The sequence below is a fragment of the Neolamprologus brichardi genome, chromosome 17 (assembly GCF_056152115.1).
Source record: "Neolamprologus brichardi isolate AB-2024 chromosome 17, ASM5615211v1, whole genome shotgun sequence".
In the NCBI taxonomy this organism is placed as follows: Eukaryota; Metazoa; Chordata; class Actinopteri; order Cichliformes; family Cichlidae; genus Neolamprologus; species Neolamprologus brichardi.
Window position 1 is genome coordinate 20,558,727 of NC_142120.1, and position 21,271 is coordinate 20,579,997.

The 21,271-nt window shown below is 38.7% G+C and overlaps 1 protein-coding gene across 1 annotated transcript in view; it reads right to left on the minus strand.

Annotated features, from left to right (window-relative positions):
* Positions 1–14,437, minus strand: part of LOC102787110 (leucine-rich repeat-containing G protein-coupled receptor 5-like) — a 49,241-nt gene extending 34,804 nt beyond the window's left edge. The window contains exons 1-2 of the mRNA XM_006781002.3: positions 13,881–14,437; positions 771–842 (exon numbers count right to left, since the gene is read on the minus strand). Coding sequence (XP_006781065.1) covers positions 771–842; positions 13,881–14,158 — 350 coding nt within the window. The 5' untranslated portion in view covers positions 14,159–14,437. The remainder of the gene's footprint in view (positions 1–770; positions 843–13,880) is intronic.
* Between the last annotated feature and the right edge of the window lie 6,834 nt (positions 14,438–21,271).

The following is a 21,271-nucleotide window of genomic DNA, read 5'->3' on the forward strand; positions in this document are numbered from 1 at the left end:
TCAAACCAGCAGCAAAACACTGACCCACAGTGGGTCCTGTAGGTGTATGTTTTTCAGGGGCCACACAAAGTTCAGCCAGTCTGCGTACACCCAGCATGCATCTGTGCGGTGTCCTATCGCCGCAGTGACGTTTCTCACGCTGCGGTGACAAATATCACACACACACACAGACACATACAGCTGGCAGCAGAGCATAACAGCAGTCAGAGTCATGTTCAGGTCCCTGTGAGGTCAGCCTCGCTGTCTCTCGGCTCCCCAGCTTTAAGGAAATGTTCGTACAGGACGTGGCGGCTGCTAGGTGAGGAGAGATGGGATTACATATCATCTCCTCACAGATACATGAGCTCAACGCCCGCTCAGACACCCTCACTTTCATCCATCTCAGTCCATCGCCCACTAACAAGAGTTCGTAAGATATCTGATCATGCGTGGAGACTTGAAGGATGATAAAGAAGAAAACATACACAAGGTGTGGAGAGGAGATTCTGAGAACAGGTTCTTAAAAGCTACAAGTTAGCCTGATTGTTGGTTCAAGGTCATCTTTTCGTGCACCTCTGGACCATTTTTAGAGAGGCTTCTACTTTTAGAGCAGCTATTAGAGGTGTCATCGTGTCACCTTGCACTTGTACCTCTGTGATATATGCTGAATCTTCTCCATTGTTTCGAAATGGCAAGACTTCTTCTGAGTCTACACTGACTTCAAGTAAGTAGAGGTTGTGTAAAGGCCCTCTGAAATGATGAAAACATGGCCATGTGTTTGTGTGACTCACAGCTCCTCCAGGAAGTGCAGGTTGGACAGAGCTCCGCTGGATAACACAGTCAGATTATTCATACTGAGATCACTGCAGAGACACAGAGAGAGAGAGAGACACTGTTAGTGTCGTTAGCTTTAGTCAGTCACATCTGACCTTTTGGCTCAGACGTGACTGACACACCTGGATTTGTAAGTACAGAAACAAAACAGAGCATAAACTAATAAAAAGTCATCCAATACATATTAATGAATCAGTGATGACTGTAAAAATAATGACACACGTTGAAAATAAACAGAATTTAGACTTATGAATTATTAAAGAACCACAGAGACCTGTTTATGTTCAGACACAGGAACCATTCAACACCCTTCGCATGTAAAAACATTTAGTCTGACAACCTCTGGGAGCCCCGTTACGCATACATTTCCACATTTGTGAAGACCCCTCATGCTGAACCCAAACTAATGTCCCCCTGTTAATGTAGGGGAGCCAATCAGAAAAATGATGGCTTTAATAGGAAGCACTAAAACAAATCGCTTCAGACAGAAGATCTGAACTGAAGGGCTGCACGAAGGCCCAGTATAAGATTAAAAAGGATTATTTTGCAATTTCAATCACACAAATCCAGTCTAGCAGAGTTCAGGATAAAACATGGAGGTGGACATGAGTGTAGCAGTGTTGCACAGAGTTAGACATACAAGCACATAAACACACCCATGCAGGACTTCCCGCCTCTTTAAAGGCCGGTGAAAGGAATGAGTCAACACACACCTGAGTGAGAAACAAGACAGGAGTAGAAATTACTGGAAACACTGAGGGCAGGAGAGCAGGAGGAAAGAAAGGAGCAGGTTTCCCTCCTCCACGCTTGCTCACAGTGACCTCAGCCAAACTCAAACACTTTTATCTTCCCTGTTCCTTCACGTTATCTTAGCTCAAGAACTTTGAATCACTAGTGACAGCTCTGATTTGTACAAAGATCTGTTTTGTTTCCCACTAAAAAAAGACTCACAGAAATCTACAGTAATGGTCTCTGTATTCTGATCTTCATATTTATGCGCTACAGTTAAATAAACACTCTCAGACAAAGCTTTAGTCCAACCGCTTGCTAGCTGCTTTAACTCGTGTTTGCTAAAGCTATTTTGTTAAGTTAATATCAATAACTTTTAATCTCTTGATGCGTGATGAATAACCCAGGTAAAGAAATCCAAGGAGGTTGATTCAGTTCACCTGAACACAAATTTCAGTGGGAGAAACACTTCATCCCTCATCCAAGCAACTTTCAGCCTGAGCCTGGAGAAGTGACTTCAGACTTTAATGAAGATGTAGTTTTAGACTTTAATTAAATTTAAATTGGCGAGTCAAAATATTTCACCCTCACGCAGATGTTATGAAGTCTTAATTAAAGTTTTTGTCCAAACACCAATACCATAAAACAAGCCTCCAGTAAAAGTATTTTCTTTGAGTGAAATGGACCTGAAAATAAAATAAATGAATAAACAAACAAACACAAAGGCTCATAAAAAAAAACATTTGGGGCATTCTGAAAGAGAAAAAAAAAGCTACCGCATAAAGTGGAAAATCACTCATTAAGACACAAAATAATTGTAAACAGATGAAAACTGAACACAGAAAAATAAATTACAATTAAATTAAAGATTTTTGACAAAGAGAAGCAAATGACTACAAGAGAAACAATCTGATTATAAGGACACAACGCATTCACAGAATTACCGAAAAGAAAGAAAGAAACAACCAAAAGAAAAACCCCCACACACTACATCACTATCATAACCCACGCATAGACACCTGTGCGTCCACACACCTCAACACTATGTCAGGAATGTGATCTCATCTGTTTACTAGCAAGGCTGCAGAAACAGAACAAAAATCATCAGTATGTTGGTTAATTTTTTATTTATTTATTTTTTTGCTCGACAATTCACGTTTGGGGTGCTGTCGTGAATATTTTTGGAACTTTTACGGCTCCAGGGCTCAAAAGCAAAGTCAAAACAAGCCGACATCGGTGCTTGTGATTGGCTGCAGGGACAGGGACACCGTTTGTTGTATGTTGTGTTTGTGTGCAGCCATGACGTTCTTCCTCCTTTCTTTTCTTCTCTTATCTGAACCGTCTATTTTCTGCTCTCTGATAACTATCGGCAGGTAGCGTCTTTCCAGGAGGGCTCGGGTCTGAAAGGAAGCCGAGACAGACTGTCTCTGTCTTTAACACACACACACACACACACACACACACACACACAGAGAGAGAGGGTGTGTCTGCAGGTTGAATACACCGGTTGTTAAGGAACTTTCTCAACACTCCATAAAACCTGTTAATGTGTGTCCACAGGTAGTCTGGTCGCACAGACAGACACACACAGAGCGCCTCTGTTTAGCCTTATTTTAGCAGAATGCTCCTTTACTCTTGAGCAGACTAACGGCGTTATGGCTGATTGGCTTTTACTGCCGCTCACAAAAACCCCAGCACATTTCATTCACTCATTCATTCATAAAGATAAATATGTAGTCGTGTAGGCTGCGTGTGAGCGTGCTTCGACACACCGGGCTGTTCATTAGTCAGGCGGAGGCCTCTGCATGCGCCCACATACGGAACATTAACATAAACAGAAATCACTGTATGTGTTTCTTTATGATTGCAAATGTGATTTAACTTAAAGCTGCTTATTTCCAGCTTTAAATGTTTTTAATACTTGGGCTCTATTAGAGCAGCTTTGTATGATTCATATTTCAAAATAATCCTTTTTCATCTTATAATGAGCCTGATTTTAGCCCCTCAGCTCATCCACTGTCTGAAAGAAGCAGTTATACTGCCATTTGTTCACTTGTTAGAACAACTTCTTCTGATTGGCTCCTTCTCACAAACAAGAGGTTGGAACAGCAGCTGGGTGTGGCTTCTGTGCTTCGATAGCTAGAGGTGTGTGTAGAGCTAGAGGTGGGTGTGCAAGTGACTCACTTTTGGAGCCTCAAGTGGACATTAGAGGAACTGCGAGTTTTGGGACTTCCACATTTGGCTGTATTTTTTGGTCTCGGAGGTTCCTGATGATTAGAGTATTCAGAAGCCTTTTGGTTCACAGGGTTACATTTAAAGAGATGCTTAATAGGAACATCTAAGGCAACAAACAAGTTAAAGCAGATTGGAATCTGAAGATATGAATGAGTTAACAAGGTTTTTGCTTAATACAAAAGTTCAACTTTAAGAATAGTACATTTTCAGAACAGTTTTTTACTTTCATGAATCTCCATATTATCAAACAGTAAGGTCTCTCCCCTGTAACATTAGCTGCTGGATCACCATTAGCTCTTGGCACAGACATGGAGCACCATATGCTGTCGTATTATGTTATCACATCAGCACCATCTTAAGGATCTCTGGAGGGTCACTACATGTTTAGCGCAACATGACACTGACCGTCAGTGGAGATCAAGTCTGGAGCATGAAAAAGAAAAAGCTGTTAATGAAAATTACTTGATAAGTTTATTAGTTTGGTAACTTTTGGTTTGTTTTTTGTTGTTTAAAGAAAATTGCAACAAAACACAAAACCATCAGTTCATAACAATCATTGTCACCTTTACATATCTTTCCTCGAACACCTGCTCGCCTTGACTCGGTTTTTAGGGTTTTCCATTACGTGGTAGTACCTGGTACCAGCTACTTTTTTTGGGCAGGCTTCCAAGCAAGCTGAGTCAAGCCAAAACTGTGACATCAACACAACGCATGACAAAAATCTGCCAGGGAGTAACATCACTAGATGAGTCATGAGAGCTACACGCAAACCAACAGTGTGGTCTAATGTCGAGAAACAGACGCTTACCACCGGTTTAGCAGTCAGTGTACAATCGCCATGATCTCCTCAATTGTTGTGTTTGTGTTTATGTTGCACAAAAATGATGTAACGGGACTTTTGCGTTGCTATAGCACCAGCTCATACAGCTCATACATTGAGTTGGTACTCAATTGTGATGGCAAACTCGAACTAAACCGAGTACAGTATTGTAGACGCTCGTGGAAAAGAGGAATTACTGCTGTGTTGTTGCTGTGCGTGCCGTCACTGATGTTGTCGTTGTTGTTGTGACTGTACTGTACATGAATAAATCTGCATGTGTGTAAGATTCCTATTGAAAGTGAAGAAGGTTTGCAGATGAAGAGATAGTTGCACAATGATATAGTTTTAGTCTTGCTTGTTTGTTCCAGAGGGTGTGCTGACACTGCACCTCAGCCTACAGACTCACACAGCAAACATTATGTTTTCTTTTTAATTGACTCTTTCCTCTCCACACTGAGAGAAAAACCATGGAACAGCACCCACCGCCTCACCAGTTCAATCATTTCTACCATTTATTATTGTAGTTATCTAATACGCCATCATAGAAAAATGTTCCACTCAGAGTAACAGCAAGAAAAGCAGCATATTTACAGGTGGAATCATTTATTTAGAAAGCACTGATGACCGAGGTCCAGAGGCTGTTTTCACTGCCACACAGATTCGAAATCGAAAGAAAGTTGACTGAAAGCAGCAGACAGACAGCAGTGTGTTGTATGTTTTGATTTCCTTCACAGAATACACACCCAACCACACACACACACACACGACTTTGCAATAAAGATGAGAAGGTGATGACAATGGGAGTAGGTATTGTTGTGCTTTAACAATAAGTAAACATCTAGCACTGATTAGCATGCTGACAGTATAAACATACACAGGAACTACAAACTGTGTTTGTTGTCTGACTGAGCTTTTATTTTGAAATTGCCAAGTTTCCTGTGCACTCTGAGTCAACGTTTCTGTCAAATACCGGAAACAAAGTTATTATGGAATTTATAACAAAAACAACAATGATATTATTATTATTATCATTGTTGTTTTATACTACTACTACTACTACTACTAATAATAATAATAATAATAATAATAATATTAATAATAATAATAATAAAATTTAAAATAGTTAAAAAAGGTGAAATATTTTACAAATAAATTCAAAATCAAGTATATCTAGAAATTAGACTTAAGAAATTAAATACTGTTTTTTTATATCTGTATATATTTTATATGTTTTATTGCAAAATATATACAAAATTATGTTATTTCATGGATAATAGAAAGAAAATGAACACATTTAAAGAGATTTATGAAAAGTTTGAATGTTTTTGCTGCAAAAAAAAAAAGATTTTTGTTTGTTCTGAAGATGTTCTGATTGAAGATATTTTGCATATCCAATGTAAAATCATGCCAATCTGCCTATAAATCTGCCTTTAAACCTGAAATGTACAAGTTAGAACTTGTACATTTCTATAACAATAAGTTCCTAAAAAAAATTATATATATATTTTATTTTTTTAAAAGCACATCTTATTTTTCTAAATAGGAATTTTCTAAATGTTTGAGATGAAAGTATTTTTAATATAAACAAAACATGTTTTACTGTTTTTTTTTCTTTTTGTTTAAATATTTTTTTAAATTTGTATTTCATTGCTGTCTTGGAGAGCACTTTAGCACTTTGGTGTTTGCTCTGCTCTATAAATAGAGTTGAATTGGATTTGATTGGATTGATTAATAAAAATTTAGTAACTGCAGGGTTTTTGGGGCACTAAAGTGCATAAAGTCAAGAATTTAAGGAAAATGTTGAATTACACTGAAATATTTTGAAGATAAATTGTAATACTTTATGAACTTCCCAGAAACTCTTTCAGGATCTTTGACTTTTTCTGGACCTTGAAGTACAGCAAACTGTTGATACTGTAAATTTAAAGTACTGGATCAAAACTTTTCCAAAAGATCTTTAAGGCAGACGCTTGAATATTTTCTGAGTTGTTTTTTTTCTGGAGGAGAAAGAGAGGCACATATGAAGAACAAGGCGAACAGAAGGATGAAAGAAAAGACGAATACATTATCCATGTTGTGTGTTTTTCCCTCTCGATGTTGTGGTGGACGAAGCTTTGTGTGTGTGTTGTCTATTTTCCGTCTCCTCAGGCTCAAACTGATGGATATCAGACGATTATTCAAATGTCGGCGGGCTGCAGAAAGACAAACTCTGGAGAAAGAAAAGAAAAGGGAACTGTGTAGTTTGGAGGCGTAGTGTGACAGCGAGGCCTCTCTCAGTTTTTGTCTTTTTTTGCTCTTTCTTTCTGCCTTTCTTTCAGTCTTTCGGGGGTGGGTCAGCGGGGGGCCCCCCGAGGCGAGAGAACATCAGGAGGTTTATTCCCCGGTCGGTCCAATCAGTCTGTGTCGTCTTCTCCAAAAGGAAAAGATACCTCAAGATAAACAGCAGCTCTGTCAGATCTGTGTTTGTGTGTCCACGAAGGTAACCTGAGGCGCAGATGATCGCCTAAAACGAGCTGCTCAGTCAGTGAAATAAGAACAAATGTTTATGAATCAAGACATCAAGAGTTTATCTGTCTAAGACATTAGTTCTAGTCCACTGTGTAGCAAAATTGCTCAGAGCTTTAGAAACAGTACAAAAGTCTGAAGGTGTGACGATCCGTGTTTTTAACGTAGTAGCAGAGATAAGAGAGAGCAACAACGTGAAGCTGCAGCAATGAGGAAAGCTGCAATCACAGCTTCAAGAATGTGTTTGCTTCTTCTTACCAAAGATGCAAACAGCAGTCAGGACCAGGCTGTACCTGTAATCAAATCTCTCACCACAGGATAAAAACAGGATGTTTTCCAAATCATTTGAAGCTATAAGTATTTAAAAATAGTAAATGTTCGTAATAACAAAGATTCAGACAAGTTTCTGTGCAAAGAGACAAAGCTGCAAGTTAAATGTTGGTGGTCCTTGGGTCCTTGGGTCCTCGGGCAGCGCTGCATTAAAAACAGACCTGATTCTGTGGTGGGAACTCCTGCATGGGCTCAGGAACACTTCTGAAAACCATCATCATCATCGAACACAGTTCATCTCTGCATCCCAAATTAAACATGAAAAGGTACTACAAGCCTCACTCGTCCAACACTTTACTCCATCCCTTAAGCTTTTCCTATCATGCACACAGTAACACTCAGATTCATACATCAGAAGCAGTTGCTTAAGGACAATTCAACATGTGGACTGAATGTGCCAAATATCAAGCAACCAACCTTCCAGTTACGACATAATCCAATCTACCTCCTGAGCCACAGCCTCCTACAAGTTTAAAATAGGATACAGAAATGTCACCAACCGTCTTTCCTGGGAAAAAACTGATTTAAGATGGCAAAGTGGAAAACCGTCCTGTAGTCTGGCCAAAAAACCGGAGATTCTTTTAGGACATCTAAGAAAAGTGCAACAATCACACCACAGTTCAAATCCAGCATTCATGTTGGTAATACCATTAATGCTGAATGGTCTACAGTTTCTTGGACCAACACATGCTGTCATCCATTTTATTTTTTTATTTTTTTATTATTTCAGCAACATAATCCCATCAGACAGTTTAACACAAGCCACAGGGAGTCTGTGAAGGCACCATTAATAGTGAAAGATGTGCAAAGTTTGGTGGAACATAAACCACTAAATAAACCTTTGTCTTCTCCGAAAAGCAAGACTGTAAAAATATATTCTACTTGTTTTAGACAACTGGTAAAGAACCAGCTGCCTGCAGTCCAGACATGTCACCCACTGAAAACATTTAGAGGATTAAAGAGCTGAAAAATCTGACCAACAGGTCCTGAGCTGTCAAGCAGTTAACACTAAGTTTCGAACACTAAGTTTTCAGGACTACAGGAATCAAAATGAGCTCATCTTTTCAATATACAGTGTAATCTCATCCTTTCATTACCATTTTTTTAGTGTCCAAAGCGAGATAAAGGAACCACATTCATTGTGCCTACATTTAGCAATTTAACGCAGCCTTTTAAAACAGCTTCAGTAATATCAGTGTAGCTTACTTGCTGAGATGTTTTGACCTCAGATTTTAAGATCTAGGAGTAGAAATGTCCAAGCGCTGATGGAGCCCAACATTTTTATTGTGGCCTCACAGTTGTGGAGTTTAAATCAATAATCTCTGATAGCTTAAGGCTATTTCAGTATCACTTTCTATTGTCTGCCTGACCTCTCCCATACCCCCACAGGAAGACAGGTAGTCCATTTACCTGTCTGTCACGTCCTCTCTTAACTACCTGTGTGAGTGTGCAGTGGACCGTGGCGTCCACAAGCACCATCCGATGACAGCTGAGCTCAAACCAATGGAGCTCCCTCACACTAAGACTCCACTAGTGCAGACATGCAAACACTCAGGACTGTAAACGGGCTACCTACCTTCCTGTGATGTCACGTGAAAGGTCAGGAAGTTCACTCTTGCTAAACATCTGCATTACCTGGAAATTCATTTAATTTTAGAGCTGTTAGTGTAGGAAAGTGCAGACATGATTTATATGCTCAGGGCTCGGGATGTCCAATATGGCTGCCAGAAGGGGCGTGGCTACAGAATCCTTCATATATACATCAGTCCATTCATCACACTGAGGCTAAATGCATTCCTGTGTTGCTGCTGTCAGTCACACGTAGAATAGAGACTTCCAGCCCCATTCAGACTTCAGGCAGCTCTGCTTAGGCATGCAGCAAGTGTATGCACACGCACACACACACACACACACACACACACACACACACACACACACACACACACACACACACACACACACACACACACACACACACACACACACACACACACACACACACACACACAAAGGCATTGACAGATGGCAGTATTCAGACTGACGGCGGTCAAACAGACAGACAGACTGAAGGAGATTGTAAAGCGACTCTGAGATCAGTTGCTTTCCTCAGAAGGTCCCTTAAAGTTCTCACAACAAACCAGGAGGCACAAAATCACAACAGGACATTCGAGCTGATTGGAGGGCATATTGTAATTGATTGTTTCTGATTTCAAAAAAGTGACATAACAAGTCCTGATCATAGACAACAACAAACTCATCAACTGTTTGTCTTCTGGTTCGAATCAAAACTTTTGCTTTCAAGATTTGTTGCATGAAATTGATAACAGAAAGCTGAGTATAGTTGTTTCTCTTTGATGGTGTTCTACAGCTTCTTGTATACTATAAGCACGTGCTCAGGAGGACTGAATTTAAGACAAACCCAACTTATGAGAGGCTATTCATGTCTAAGCGCTTCAATTCACCTAGAGGACACTTATGAGAGAGCAGCCTCCCCAAAAAGGTTTTCGTAAAAAAAAATGAATTTTTAAAACCTTTTTTGGAAATAAATGCAATTGGTCAACCTATTATTCTTTAATTTGTCTTAAAGTGAAGCTGATTTTGTCCTTATATTGCTAACATTCTGCTGACATATGCTAATTGGCCATTGAATTGGCCAAGTTTTTAAATTGGGGCATGTTCTCTTCATACCAGTTACTATTAATAAACTGAGCGTAGTGTTAGTTCAGGTCAAGTCAAGCCACAAACACCATCAGTCTTAAGCCTTTTACATATTCACATATTCATATTCAGTCGGTGAATCTTATACCGTGGGCATATTTAGGCTGCTTTAGACCACCTACAGTTGCGGCACATCTGCAAGCCACTTTGCAAACCACTTCCATCTGGCTCCTCCTTTTCATGCTGTTCCAAATTAATCAATGTCATTGATGTGGTCGCACTGCTGCTCTCCCCACGTCTGACTTTCAGACAGAACGTATTTTCTGTTGATCCTTGTTTGATATGTGGAAAAAAATTTAAAGTGGGCTAATGTCCCCAATTTTCTCAGTTACAAATATCAAAAACAGAATAGAAATGGACACATTTGTTTAACGCCAGAAAAAAGGACTATATCACAAATGTATTATAATTTGAAGGTTTCATTTGAAGATATTACATTAATGCATATTCTTTTCAAAGAACCATAGGAAGTGAGCAGTTGACTTTAAACTGTTTGGACAGGTGTGGACTATTCCTTTGTAATTTCTTCATCAATTAAGCAGTTTTGATTTCCAGTACAGCATTTACATTTAGTAATAATAAAACTAATGACTCACGTTTAGTTTTAGGTTTTTAGAGCAGGTCCCTTCTGTGGACGCAGGGTTTTGTTTTGTTTTTTTGCACCAAAACAAAAATGTAAAAATTTATCTGGTTAGTCTCCAAAACAAAGAAAGACACAGGAACTCCTTGATGTTTTGTTGGATTCGATTCCTGATTGGAGCTTTAATAAAGACACAAAGACTCTTTGATTGGCAGCCGCTGTGTGAGTGGGTTTGTGTGTGTCCATCTGCCTGTCGTGGACGAACTGTAAGGAAAGTGCTTTCACTGTGAAGCACACACACACACACACGGCTGTTCTGAATAGGGGAAGGTTTTCTTTAATGAGAGTGAAATTTAAATCCTGGACATTGTGCTGCTTTGCAGCTACAGCCAAGACGAGCAGGTTTTCCTTCCACACACACACAAAGTACAATGACGTAATGCTTTTGCAGAAGCTGAAACAAGTCTTGTATCGAGGCCGATGACCTGCTGTGAGGTGAAATGGATTTGAATTCATTTAAGTGTCTTGCTTTAACAGTAGTTTACACTCAAGTAGAAACACTAAAACTTCACAAATACTGTTGTTAAATGGCCACAGAAATCTGTAGAACTTCTTTAAGCAGCCATAAAACGTCTTCCCGGAGGACACCAGAAGCCTCAAAAAACCTGTGGAACCTCTTTCAAAAGTCCAGAATAACTTTCTAAGACTCACTGAAGCTGAAAAGAAGTCCTCAGGCATCAAACATCAAACTTTTTGTATACATTCATTTTTGGGGTGTATTCTTCAAAGACTTTCCCAGTCGTCTAAATTTAAAATTCCACTGAGTCCATTTTTCGGGCTTTTTAGCTTTTATTAGGATGCGATCCAATAAGCTGTCATAGCACCCAAGCTTCCATTAATCTTTAAGGACCCCTTAAGGTGTTCCTGAAAGTTTAGCGTTTCTGTAAAACTAAATGAAATGTCTCTAAGCACACCTGAACACTCCCTCCTCAAAAACAATGAAACAGCTTGAATTGTCCCAGGAGACTCTTTAGAGATCACTGAATGTGACGAGACGTCCTTAAACATCAAACCTCTTTATTTACCTTCATGTGCAGGATCCGCAACCAAAACTTCCTGAAGAACGCCTGGAGCTTCTGCAAAACTCTTTCACCAGCTGCACCTCTTGAGAAATCCCTCTAACCTTCTCAAAACCTCCAGGAAACTCTACATTTGTGGGCTAAACTCAAGGATCTGTTAATCCTCTATCAGAAGACACCAAATTGTCTTCAGAAAAAACACCCTTGAAACATTGTCAGTCCACACATTCCTGTTTGCCTGTAGAGGAATAAATTAAAAGTCCTTTAAAGAATCTTCAACATCTCTAAATGTATGTTAGAATTCTACAATCCTAAAACTTCAGAGAAACTATCAAAACATCTACAAGAATTCCCTGATATCCCTGATGTACTTGAGAAGTCTCTTTTAAGGATCACAGAAGCAAAGAAAAAACTCCAATACATTCCTAGGTATTGCCATGGGATAACTTCCTGATAAACGAGGTAATCTTCTTCAAAGGTTTTGAGACCAGCTGGACCAGAAACCCCCAAAAACCTTATTAAAACTGTTCTTATACTCTTCAAAGTTGATAATCTGTCGATCCTCCAATTATTTTATCCAGTCAGCACAACCATTTAGAAAACTTTAAGAACTCCTTCAATGGGTTCCTGAAACAATTAAAAATCTCTTAAATGCCTTTAAAGAATGAAACCTGAAATATCAGAGCTCCTGTAAAACTGCTGAAACCTCTCCAAATTTGTGTAAACGTAGAAAGAATAGAATCACTTGAAAAACTCCAGGAGCTTCTTCAATGAGTCTTGGCTGAAAACGGTTTCCGAAATAACACCTGTCCTGATGTTGGCACTCTTCCCCTGCAGTCTGTGCAATGTCTACAATAAACTTCAAATAGATCCTTCTAGAAAGGGTGCGCTTGTTTACACGGTCTCATTTGTATACTTTCCATTTCTGGAATATATGGGTGTAGGTTGTAAAGAATACAAAACAACTACGTATATGTCCAACATGTGGCTCCACAACGTACCTGGTTATAGATTCAGCTAAGACAACTTTTAAGTGTTAAGGCCGGACTCATAAAATCCATGTAATATTTCAAGCATAAAAATATTTTTTGGACTCACCTATTCTTAATGCAGCTGTTCACAACACCGCTGTAATTTTGATGGACGAATTTGCGGCATTTATTATTTTTTGAACCTTAGACATACACATAGACACTGCTCAGGTCAGTAGGCTCTCTGAAATGATTTCTCTGCCTTCTCTGATGTGGTCCGAACCCTGCTAACGAGAGTTCATACTGCCCCAACAACATCCTGAAATGTGCACAAAAGCAGCTGTGCAACACAGATTCAACTCCTGGGTCAAACCATGAAACTGACCCTACCTCTGCCTTCTCCTGATAATTAGATGAACCCAGAATCTCAGTCTCTTCCTTTTCTTGTTTAGAAACATCAGGACCAGCTCTTCATCGCTTGGTGTCCACTTCATTTTTTTCACAGTGTGTGTTTTTTGAGGGTGAATTTTCTGTAAAAAATGCAACAAGTTCAGATCTGAAAAATTCTGAATGTCGTGTCCCTGTTTGTCCTTGGTGTGTAATGGCTTTTACTCAAATTTTAATTCTTTAAGTTATATAAAAAATAATCCTACTGCAGCAGTTAGTGAAGAGAACAAAGATTTTTTTGTATCAGGCTGTGAACGTGTTTTCTCTCCTCTAACGTTGGACATTGTAATATGGGAATCTATGGGGACTGACCCACTGCTGGAGACTGCCTCAAGTGGGCATTCGGGGAACTGCAGCTTCATTGGGGCTGTGGTTGAATTTGGGAAATTATTTTTGTCTCCAGGTGTAAATTCAGTGATGCACTCTGGGTCTCTGCAGATTAAATGTTTTTCCTTAAACATCATGAACCACAGCACCTGACATGCACCCGAAAAACAGGCACAGAGGACAGGTGTTCCGTTTCTCACCACTACATAACATCACCCGTGCGCGCGCGCAGGCACGCTCACACACACACACAACACTTACTTTGTGCAGACTTTGGATCAACAGGTTACCTTAAAGACAAACGAAAACCTTCGCTGCTGACTTACAGGTAAGATGTGAAGACGCTCAGGTTGCTCGGTATCTCCCGGAGGCCCAGGTCCGAACAGTCCACCCAGTGCAGCAGCCCGTCCACCTCACACCGGCAGCGGCCAGGGCAGCTGGTCTGCCCCGCTCCCCCGACCTCGTCCCCGGAGCTGTTCACCCCAGCTGCAGCTCTCTGCACCGCGGGCACGGCGGAGCTTCGCATCTCCAGCTCAGCCCCGGCGCTCCTGAAGCCCACCGAGAGCAGCGCAAAGGCGGCCAGGACAGGCACAAACCCTAGCATGTCCTGCGTGGTCTGTTCCCGCAGGGTGAAAGTTTCAGTCAGAAGTGATGTGGAAATATAAAGTTGCAGCCTGGGATCCGGATCACGTTGTGGTGGTTTTTGGTCCCTACTCACCAGAGGCAAACTGGAAACCGCTCAGTTTTAACTTCCTCTGATCCGGATGTAAAGTGGAGCACAAAGAGGATTTGAAGAGTGGAATAAAAGTGCAGGTTGTCTGAAGTTTGGTCGCTTTCCAGGCTGAACGCGTGGAGCTGCACAGCCAGAGTGTGCGTGTGTGTGTCCCTCCACTCACTCTAGAGGAGTGTGTAAACCGTGGTTCACTTTATATAGGCGGTGTGTCTCTGCTTCTGCGTGTGCCGTGATTTTATAGCAGCAGCGAAAAAACAAGTAAATATTAAAATCCACAGAGCATGTTCCTCATTATTTATGTCACATGCATGTCCCCCCCCCCCCCCCCCCCCCATAAAAACGTACAGGAGAGGATTAACTTCAATTTTTTTCACATAAAAAAGTAATTTCCACCACAAATTGATATAGGACATTTATTATCTACTTTTTATTTACTTTAGTATTTATTCTTATTATTTCTACTGTTTTAACTATTGTTTAGTAGCATGCTTCTTATACCAAGACCTAGGAAACTGTTCCTCACACCCACAATCGGTCGCTGAGCCTGGCTCTGCCAGAGGTTTCTTCCTGTTAAAAGTAAGTTTTTCCTTCCCTCTGTCAGGAAAGTGCTTGCTCATCGGGCTCTTCATTTTGTTGTTGGGGATTTCTCTCTGTTATTGTAGGGTCTTTACAATATAAAGCAATTCGACGCAACTGATGTTGTGATTTGGTGCTATATAAATAAAACTCAATTAAACCGAATCCTTTCAAATGGTTTAATGAAGCTGAGTCTGTTAAAAATTAGAGTCTGAGGTTTAAATTTTCCTCAGAAAGGACCCCAAAATCCATCTGATTAGTGCATCCTCCCCCAAGTGCTCAGAGGAAACCTGCACTCACATTTGAAACTCACTTCTTAAGCTGTGGAAACATGAAAGACATTTAAAGAATTTCATGTATTTTATGCATAAACTTGCAGGTTTTTTTTAAATGATGTTGATAATGAGCTGAACCATCTTCTCCAGCTCTTTGCTCTTGGCCTGCAGTCCCACCAACAAGCCTAGCTTGTTCGCTCTGCAACAGAGTGGCGACCTGTTTAGTCCCCCCAACAGCTATTTGTCTCATAGCTGATGTTGATATGCTTATTTATTGTAGCTATTTTTTCATTCCATTGAAACAAAACATATCTATAACAAATAACTGAACAGTGCTAATGTTTTTCAGCTGTTAATCACAGTATTTTTTTTAACCTGTCTGCAAAAAATAGGGGTGCACAAAAACAGTTTCAGCAAGTAATCTTGTTATTCATATTCCAGAGCTCTGTGCTACAAAGCAGGTTCATCATAGCCAGCATAGCTTTCATTACCTTTACTTAACCTGATATCAGCAATCAGGCTCAGAGGTCACATGTCAACTCTGTAAGTCAGCCCAGGTTTCAATGGTCAAGTTACAAGAAAGGGGTGGTGCTGGCAGCACCTGACCAATCACAAAGAGGGATAAATGTGCTGGCAGCAGAGCAAGGAAGAGAAAAGTACAATATTAGAAAAATATGAAGCGATTATAAACGCAATACAGACGGAAAGTAACACAGCTTCTGGCAAATAAGCTGTATGAGTATTAGTAACAGGTAAAGCACCAAATGGCAGTTTAGTATTCAAAATGCTGTATGAACATGTGCGCACTAAAACTGGAAAAATATTAGTATTTGAAGCCATTAAAGAAAGCTGACAGTACATGTTAACAGAGTGTAGCAGCCCTGTTATTACAAATCATAAAATCTGATATGTTATAATTATTACCTCATTAAATTATTATTTAGATGTGCATATGGTAGTTTGTATTCTTTGAACTGTGACTTTTAATGGTCTGAGAGTAAAGATTAAATAGATTAAACATAAAAACTGAATTCAAACGTAGTGCAAATTTCATATGAGGTGAATAAAGTATAAAGACGTGTCCTGTTTTAGGATTAAAGATTAATCACATATTAAAGATTTCAGATAACATTATTATAAAAAAGAAATTGTAGTCAACAAGAAAAAACAAAAAAGTGAATAAAGTCACATCTGAGAATCTGTATTTCCTACTGATGCTCCTCTGGGAAAAACAGAGACTTAACATTAAAAAATAGCTTGACTTTAACTAATTCAATCACATGTAAAATTTCCATTTAATTTCATTCTATAAATACAATGTAAACATTTAATGAAATGTTTAGTATGCATTCACCTTATACTGAGTTCATTTAGTCTAAGTATAAGTCGTTGAATAATATATATATCATCCTGCTATTTGTGCACAGAGGTCTGAAGGATCTTCTGGGAATGGTGACACTATTTTCTGGAGTATCGATTAGCTTGTAGCCAGTGATATCATACCTGTTGGTCTTTAAACTTGAATATATTATCTCTGGGCCCTTCATAATAAAGAGCCACGGTTAAATTTCATGAACTGATTGTCAACTGATTCATATACACCAATGGAAGATTTTTGATGGAAAATAGTGTAGTTTTGGAGCTTTTGGTGAATTATTGAATCCCACATCAGGACAGGAGATTACTTTTAAATAAATAAAACTGTTCAGCTGTGATTAGAAAAGATGATGTTTGAATACTGGAATACACCATAACGGGGGTTTCAGGTATTTTGTATTTGGAGGTTTTTGGGGCACTTCAACCAGAACACGAGTTAAACATAGAATTGATTTTAAGGTTTTATTATTTGTTTTCAAAGCCCTCCATGGTTTGGCTCCAGGTTACATTTCAGATCTTCTTAGCCTGCACTTACCCACTCGATCTCTGCGCTCCTCCAGTCAGATGGTCTTATCAGTTCCACGCTCCCAGCTCAAATCTAGAGGTGACAGGGCCTTCTCCATTGCCGCCCCGAGACTCTGGAATAGTCTTCCCCCCTTCATAAAATTCTCTTCATCCTTGGAAGTCTTTAAATCGAAACTCAAGACCTACTTATTTTCCAAGGCTTTCGGATCTCTTTGATATTACATGTCTTACAATTCTTTTTTAAAAAAATGTTTTCTTTCTATTTTAATTCTTTTATTATATTATCCCTCTGTTCAGCACTTTGGCCGACACTTGATGTCTTTTAAATGTGCTATATAAATAAAGATGACTTGACTTGACGAGGGGCTAGAAAAAAACCTTTTTTCTGCATGGAGAGGCTCAGTGAGGTCACAGCATTGTAATTAAAGTAATTAAACTCAGCCATAACAGACTGATTTCCTTTCTGATTTGCTGTCAGATTCTTTTCAGGTTGTTTTGCTTTTCATTTGTCTAATTTGTGTATTTTTTGTCTTCTTACTCTCTTTCTTTTATTTTATATTTATTGGAGGGTGTTTGCTTTGATTTGTGTCTCTTTGTGGTCAATAAATCAATAATCCAGCTTTTTGAGTAAAAACATACATTTCACATGTAATAAATTGGTTGAATGTTGTGATTTATTTCTTGTTTATTTTCTTCTCATATATACTCAACCATCTACATTATTAGGTAGACCTTTTCAGCTGCTTGTAAACAGAAATATATGATTTACCATCACATCACAGCAGCTCAAAGCCTTTAGGCATAAAGACATGGTCAAGACGACCCACTGAAGCAGGCTACAGCAGCAGAAGACCACACCAGGTGGTGCTTCTGTCAGCTAAGAACATGAAACTGAGACTATAGTTTTCACAGGTTGACCAAAACTGGAGACTAGAAGATGGAAAAATGTTGTCTGGTCTAGTAAGTCTCCAGTTCTGCTGCGACATTCAGGAGGTAGGATCAGAATTTGGGGCAAGCAAGAAAGCATCCATCCTACCTTCTGTCAAAGGTCAGGCTGCTTTTGGTTTCCATCCCCTGAAGACCAAAACATTCCATCTAATGATGCTGCTTCTAGCAGAATAACGCACCATAGCACGAAGGTCAAATCATCTATCACTGGTTTCTTGAACAATGAGTTCACTGTACTCAAATATCCTCCACAGTCAGCAGATCTCAGTCAAACAGAGCACCTTTTGAGATTGGAGTTGGAACGGGAGATTCACTCATGGATGTGGAGCTGACAAATCTGCAGCAACTGTGTGATGCTGTCACATTTACAAGAACCAAAATCTCTGAGAAATGTTTCCAACATGAAGAACTAAAGCAGCTCTGAAGGCAAAAAAACAGTCAAATCCAGCACTAGCAAGGTGTACCTAATAAAATGGTCAGTAATCTGATGATATACTTGTTCAGTATATCCAGGCAGAGTAATGCTAGCCTGACTTTTAGGGATTCCTGGTAATTCAGCCTTCCATGAACCCTGAGATCAGAAAAGTCTGATCTCTCACGTGTCCCCACAAGGCCTCAAAACAACTTAAGTCCTCACAAAGTCAGGTAAACCTGTACACTAATTTGATGTTAATGGTTAGCAGTTCTGAGATCCTGCTGCAAGTTTCAAGGAAATAAGACACAAAGGGGTGGGGGTGAGGTAAAGCTGACATATAATAGTTGTCACCACACACACACACACATACAACATGATGCAACAGTATGAAGAAACCTGTGTGAAAGCAGGAAATATTTCTGTCTTTCTGATTATTTAAATGACAAAAAACAGAACTCAGGGGGAAAATTCAGAAATGTAAATTTGCAAGAAAAAAAATGAAATATTTATGAAGGAAACTATTTCTTTTGTGACCAGGTTGCTTCACTTTGTCTGGACCACAGTGATAAATCACCTAGTTTAAACGAAAGACTCCCTGACATACAAACTCATGTTAATCTTTCAGTTTCCATGTTGTTTATTTTATTTCTGTGATGACATGTTCGATAATTTTGCACCTTGTGTCTACGTTGTATCTCTTTTCTGTCTGTTTCCTTGTGGTTTGGCTGCATTCATTTTTCTTTCAAGTTCTTTTTTTGTAGTTGCTTTGCATATTTTTTGCAGCTTTTTGTTTCTCTTTAGCATTGCTTTGTGTCTTTGCTGTCATTTTCAGTATATTTCTGAACATTCTGCATCTCTTTTTTTGTCATTTGTGCTTCTTTTGTGTTTGTTTTTCAGGTTTTTGTTGATATTTTTGTCTTGTCTGTTCTGTTTGTGTGATGTTTCAGTTTTTGGGATTTTTTTTGTTTTATTTCCATATTTTATTGAAACCTTTTTTTGGTCATTTGGTTTTTTCTTTGTGTCATTTTGCATGTATCCCTCTTTTGTTTGCTGTGTTTGATGCTTTGTTTCCTCTCTGTGGTCACTCTGGGCCTGTCTCTGGTCTTTTTAAGCTTCTTTGTACTTGAGGTTGTTTTGCAGCTTTTGTTCTTTTCTTCCACCCGCCTAAACATGAATCTGTTCCTGTTTTCAATGGGACTCTGCCCTCTAGTGGCTAAGCAGCTTCACTGCAGTCAGAGACGGAAAAACAAGTTGTTTTTTGTTTCCTTGAAGGCTTCCAACAGGAAAACCAGGCTCGTGTCAGGGCTGTAAAACTCCACATGACAGCTCTTTATATTTCATCATCTGAGGTTTACATAAAAAATAAAAGAAGCAAAGCATGCTGGATGTTGGAGTTATTAGATGTTTGATTTTTTTAATTTTATATACAGATAAACATATAACCTTATTATCTGACTTTGATCTTTGAACTTTCTCGTCGATTTTATCCAACATGAGTTTTTTCAAGATAAAAATGCTTAATATTTTTCTTATAATTTCACTTAGCAGATCAACATTTTCATTTTTATCTCATAATTTGTACTAAGCACAACTGTTGACTTTTTCCATCTAAAAATGAGTTTGGGTTCATTACTAACCAAATCACACAAAAAAAATTAACATTTTTTAACCATTTTTATTTTCAAGTCGACAGTAATGGTTTTCATGTCATATTTAAAGACTATTTTATAGCTTTGATTGGAGCAGTAGAAACTGATAATTACTTTGCAAAAAATTTCAGCTATTTATATTGCTTTTTATGTGAAATTATCACTTTTTAAATAATTTATCTAATTTTTTTATTTAAAAAAGGCAAAACATTACAAATTATTATTCTCATAATTTTAGGACACTGAATACAATTCTGTAGTTTCTGTCTCATATTTTTGACTTGTTCTGTAAAAAGCTCTCTTTTTTTCCCTTTTAGCTCAGGAGTTGACTGTTGTACCACAGACTGGATATAAATATTAAACATAAATATGCTTTACAGTCTGTGACGAGCCAACAGCGCTGACGGAGCTCATCATGTGACTCTGCAGCAAGGAGCTCCCACTCTGCTGCTGCTTCAGAGGCCCAGGCAGTGCCGATCGACCAGCAAAGAAGGAAGTTCACAAATCCAGAGACAAATACGGCAAGAAAGGTTCAGAAATAAAACATATGAAATAAAGAAGTAAAATGTTAAAATTATTCACAAATCAAAAATGTATATTTTATGTAATTTTTACATCGTCTTCTTCCTTTTCTGTATTTTTTTAACATTAAAGGTTCAAGGCTACTTTATTTGTACCCGTAGGTAAATTTTATTTACAGAAAAATGATAGCATTTGCCATACCCACAAAACACACACACACACAGGTATTGAATAAAATATCAAAATTACTCTTACTGTTTTGATATTTTATGTAATTATTTTGGCGTCCTCTTTAATTAGTTTTCATTTTTTGTTTTTAATTTCTTTTTTCCCCCTGAATGTTTGAGGATTATCAGACCGTTTCGACTCCTAAAGATGATTCTTCTTCTTTCAGCTGCTCCCTTTAGGATCATTTTCCTGTATACCACCCAAGCGTTTATTTGTTTTTTTTTTATTTTGACTTCTTTCTGTGGTTATTTTGACACAACACAGTCATGTTTGACTTTATTTCTGTCATGACATTTCACATTTTCATGTTCATATCAATTTTACTTTTATTTTTCCTCTGATATTTAGACTTTCTATAAGGTTGTTTTAAAAAGTGCCACATCACAACAGTCATCTTGAGGTGCGTTATTCTATGAGATCAAGAGCCTACAATAACACAGAGAAGTGGCGACAGCAGGAAAGAAAAACT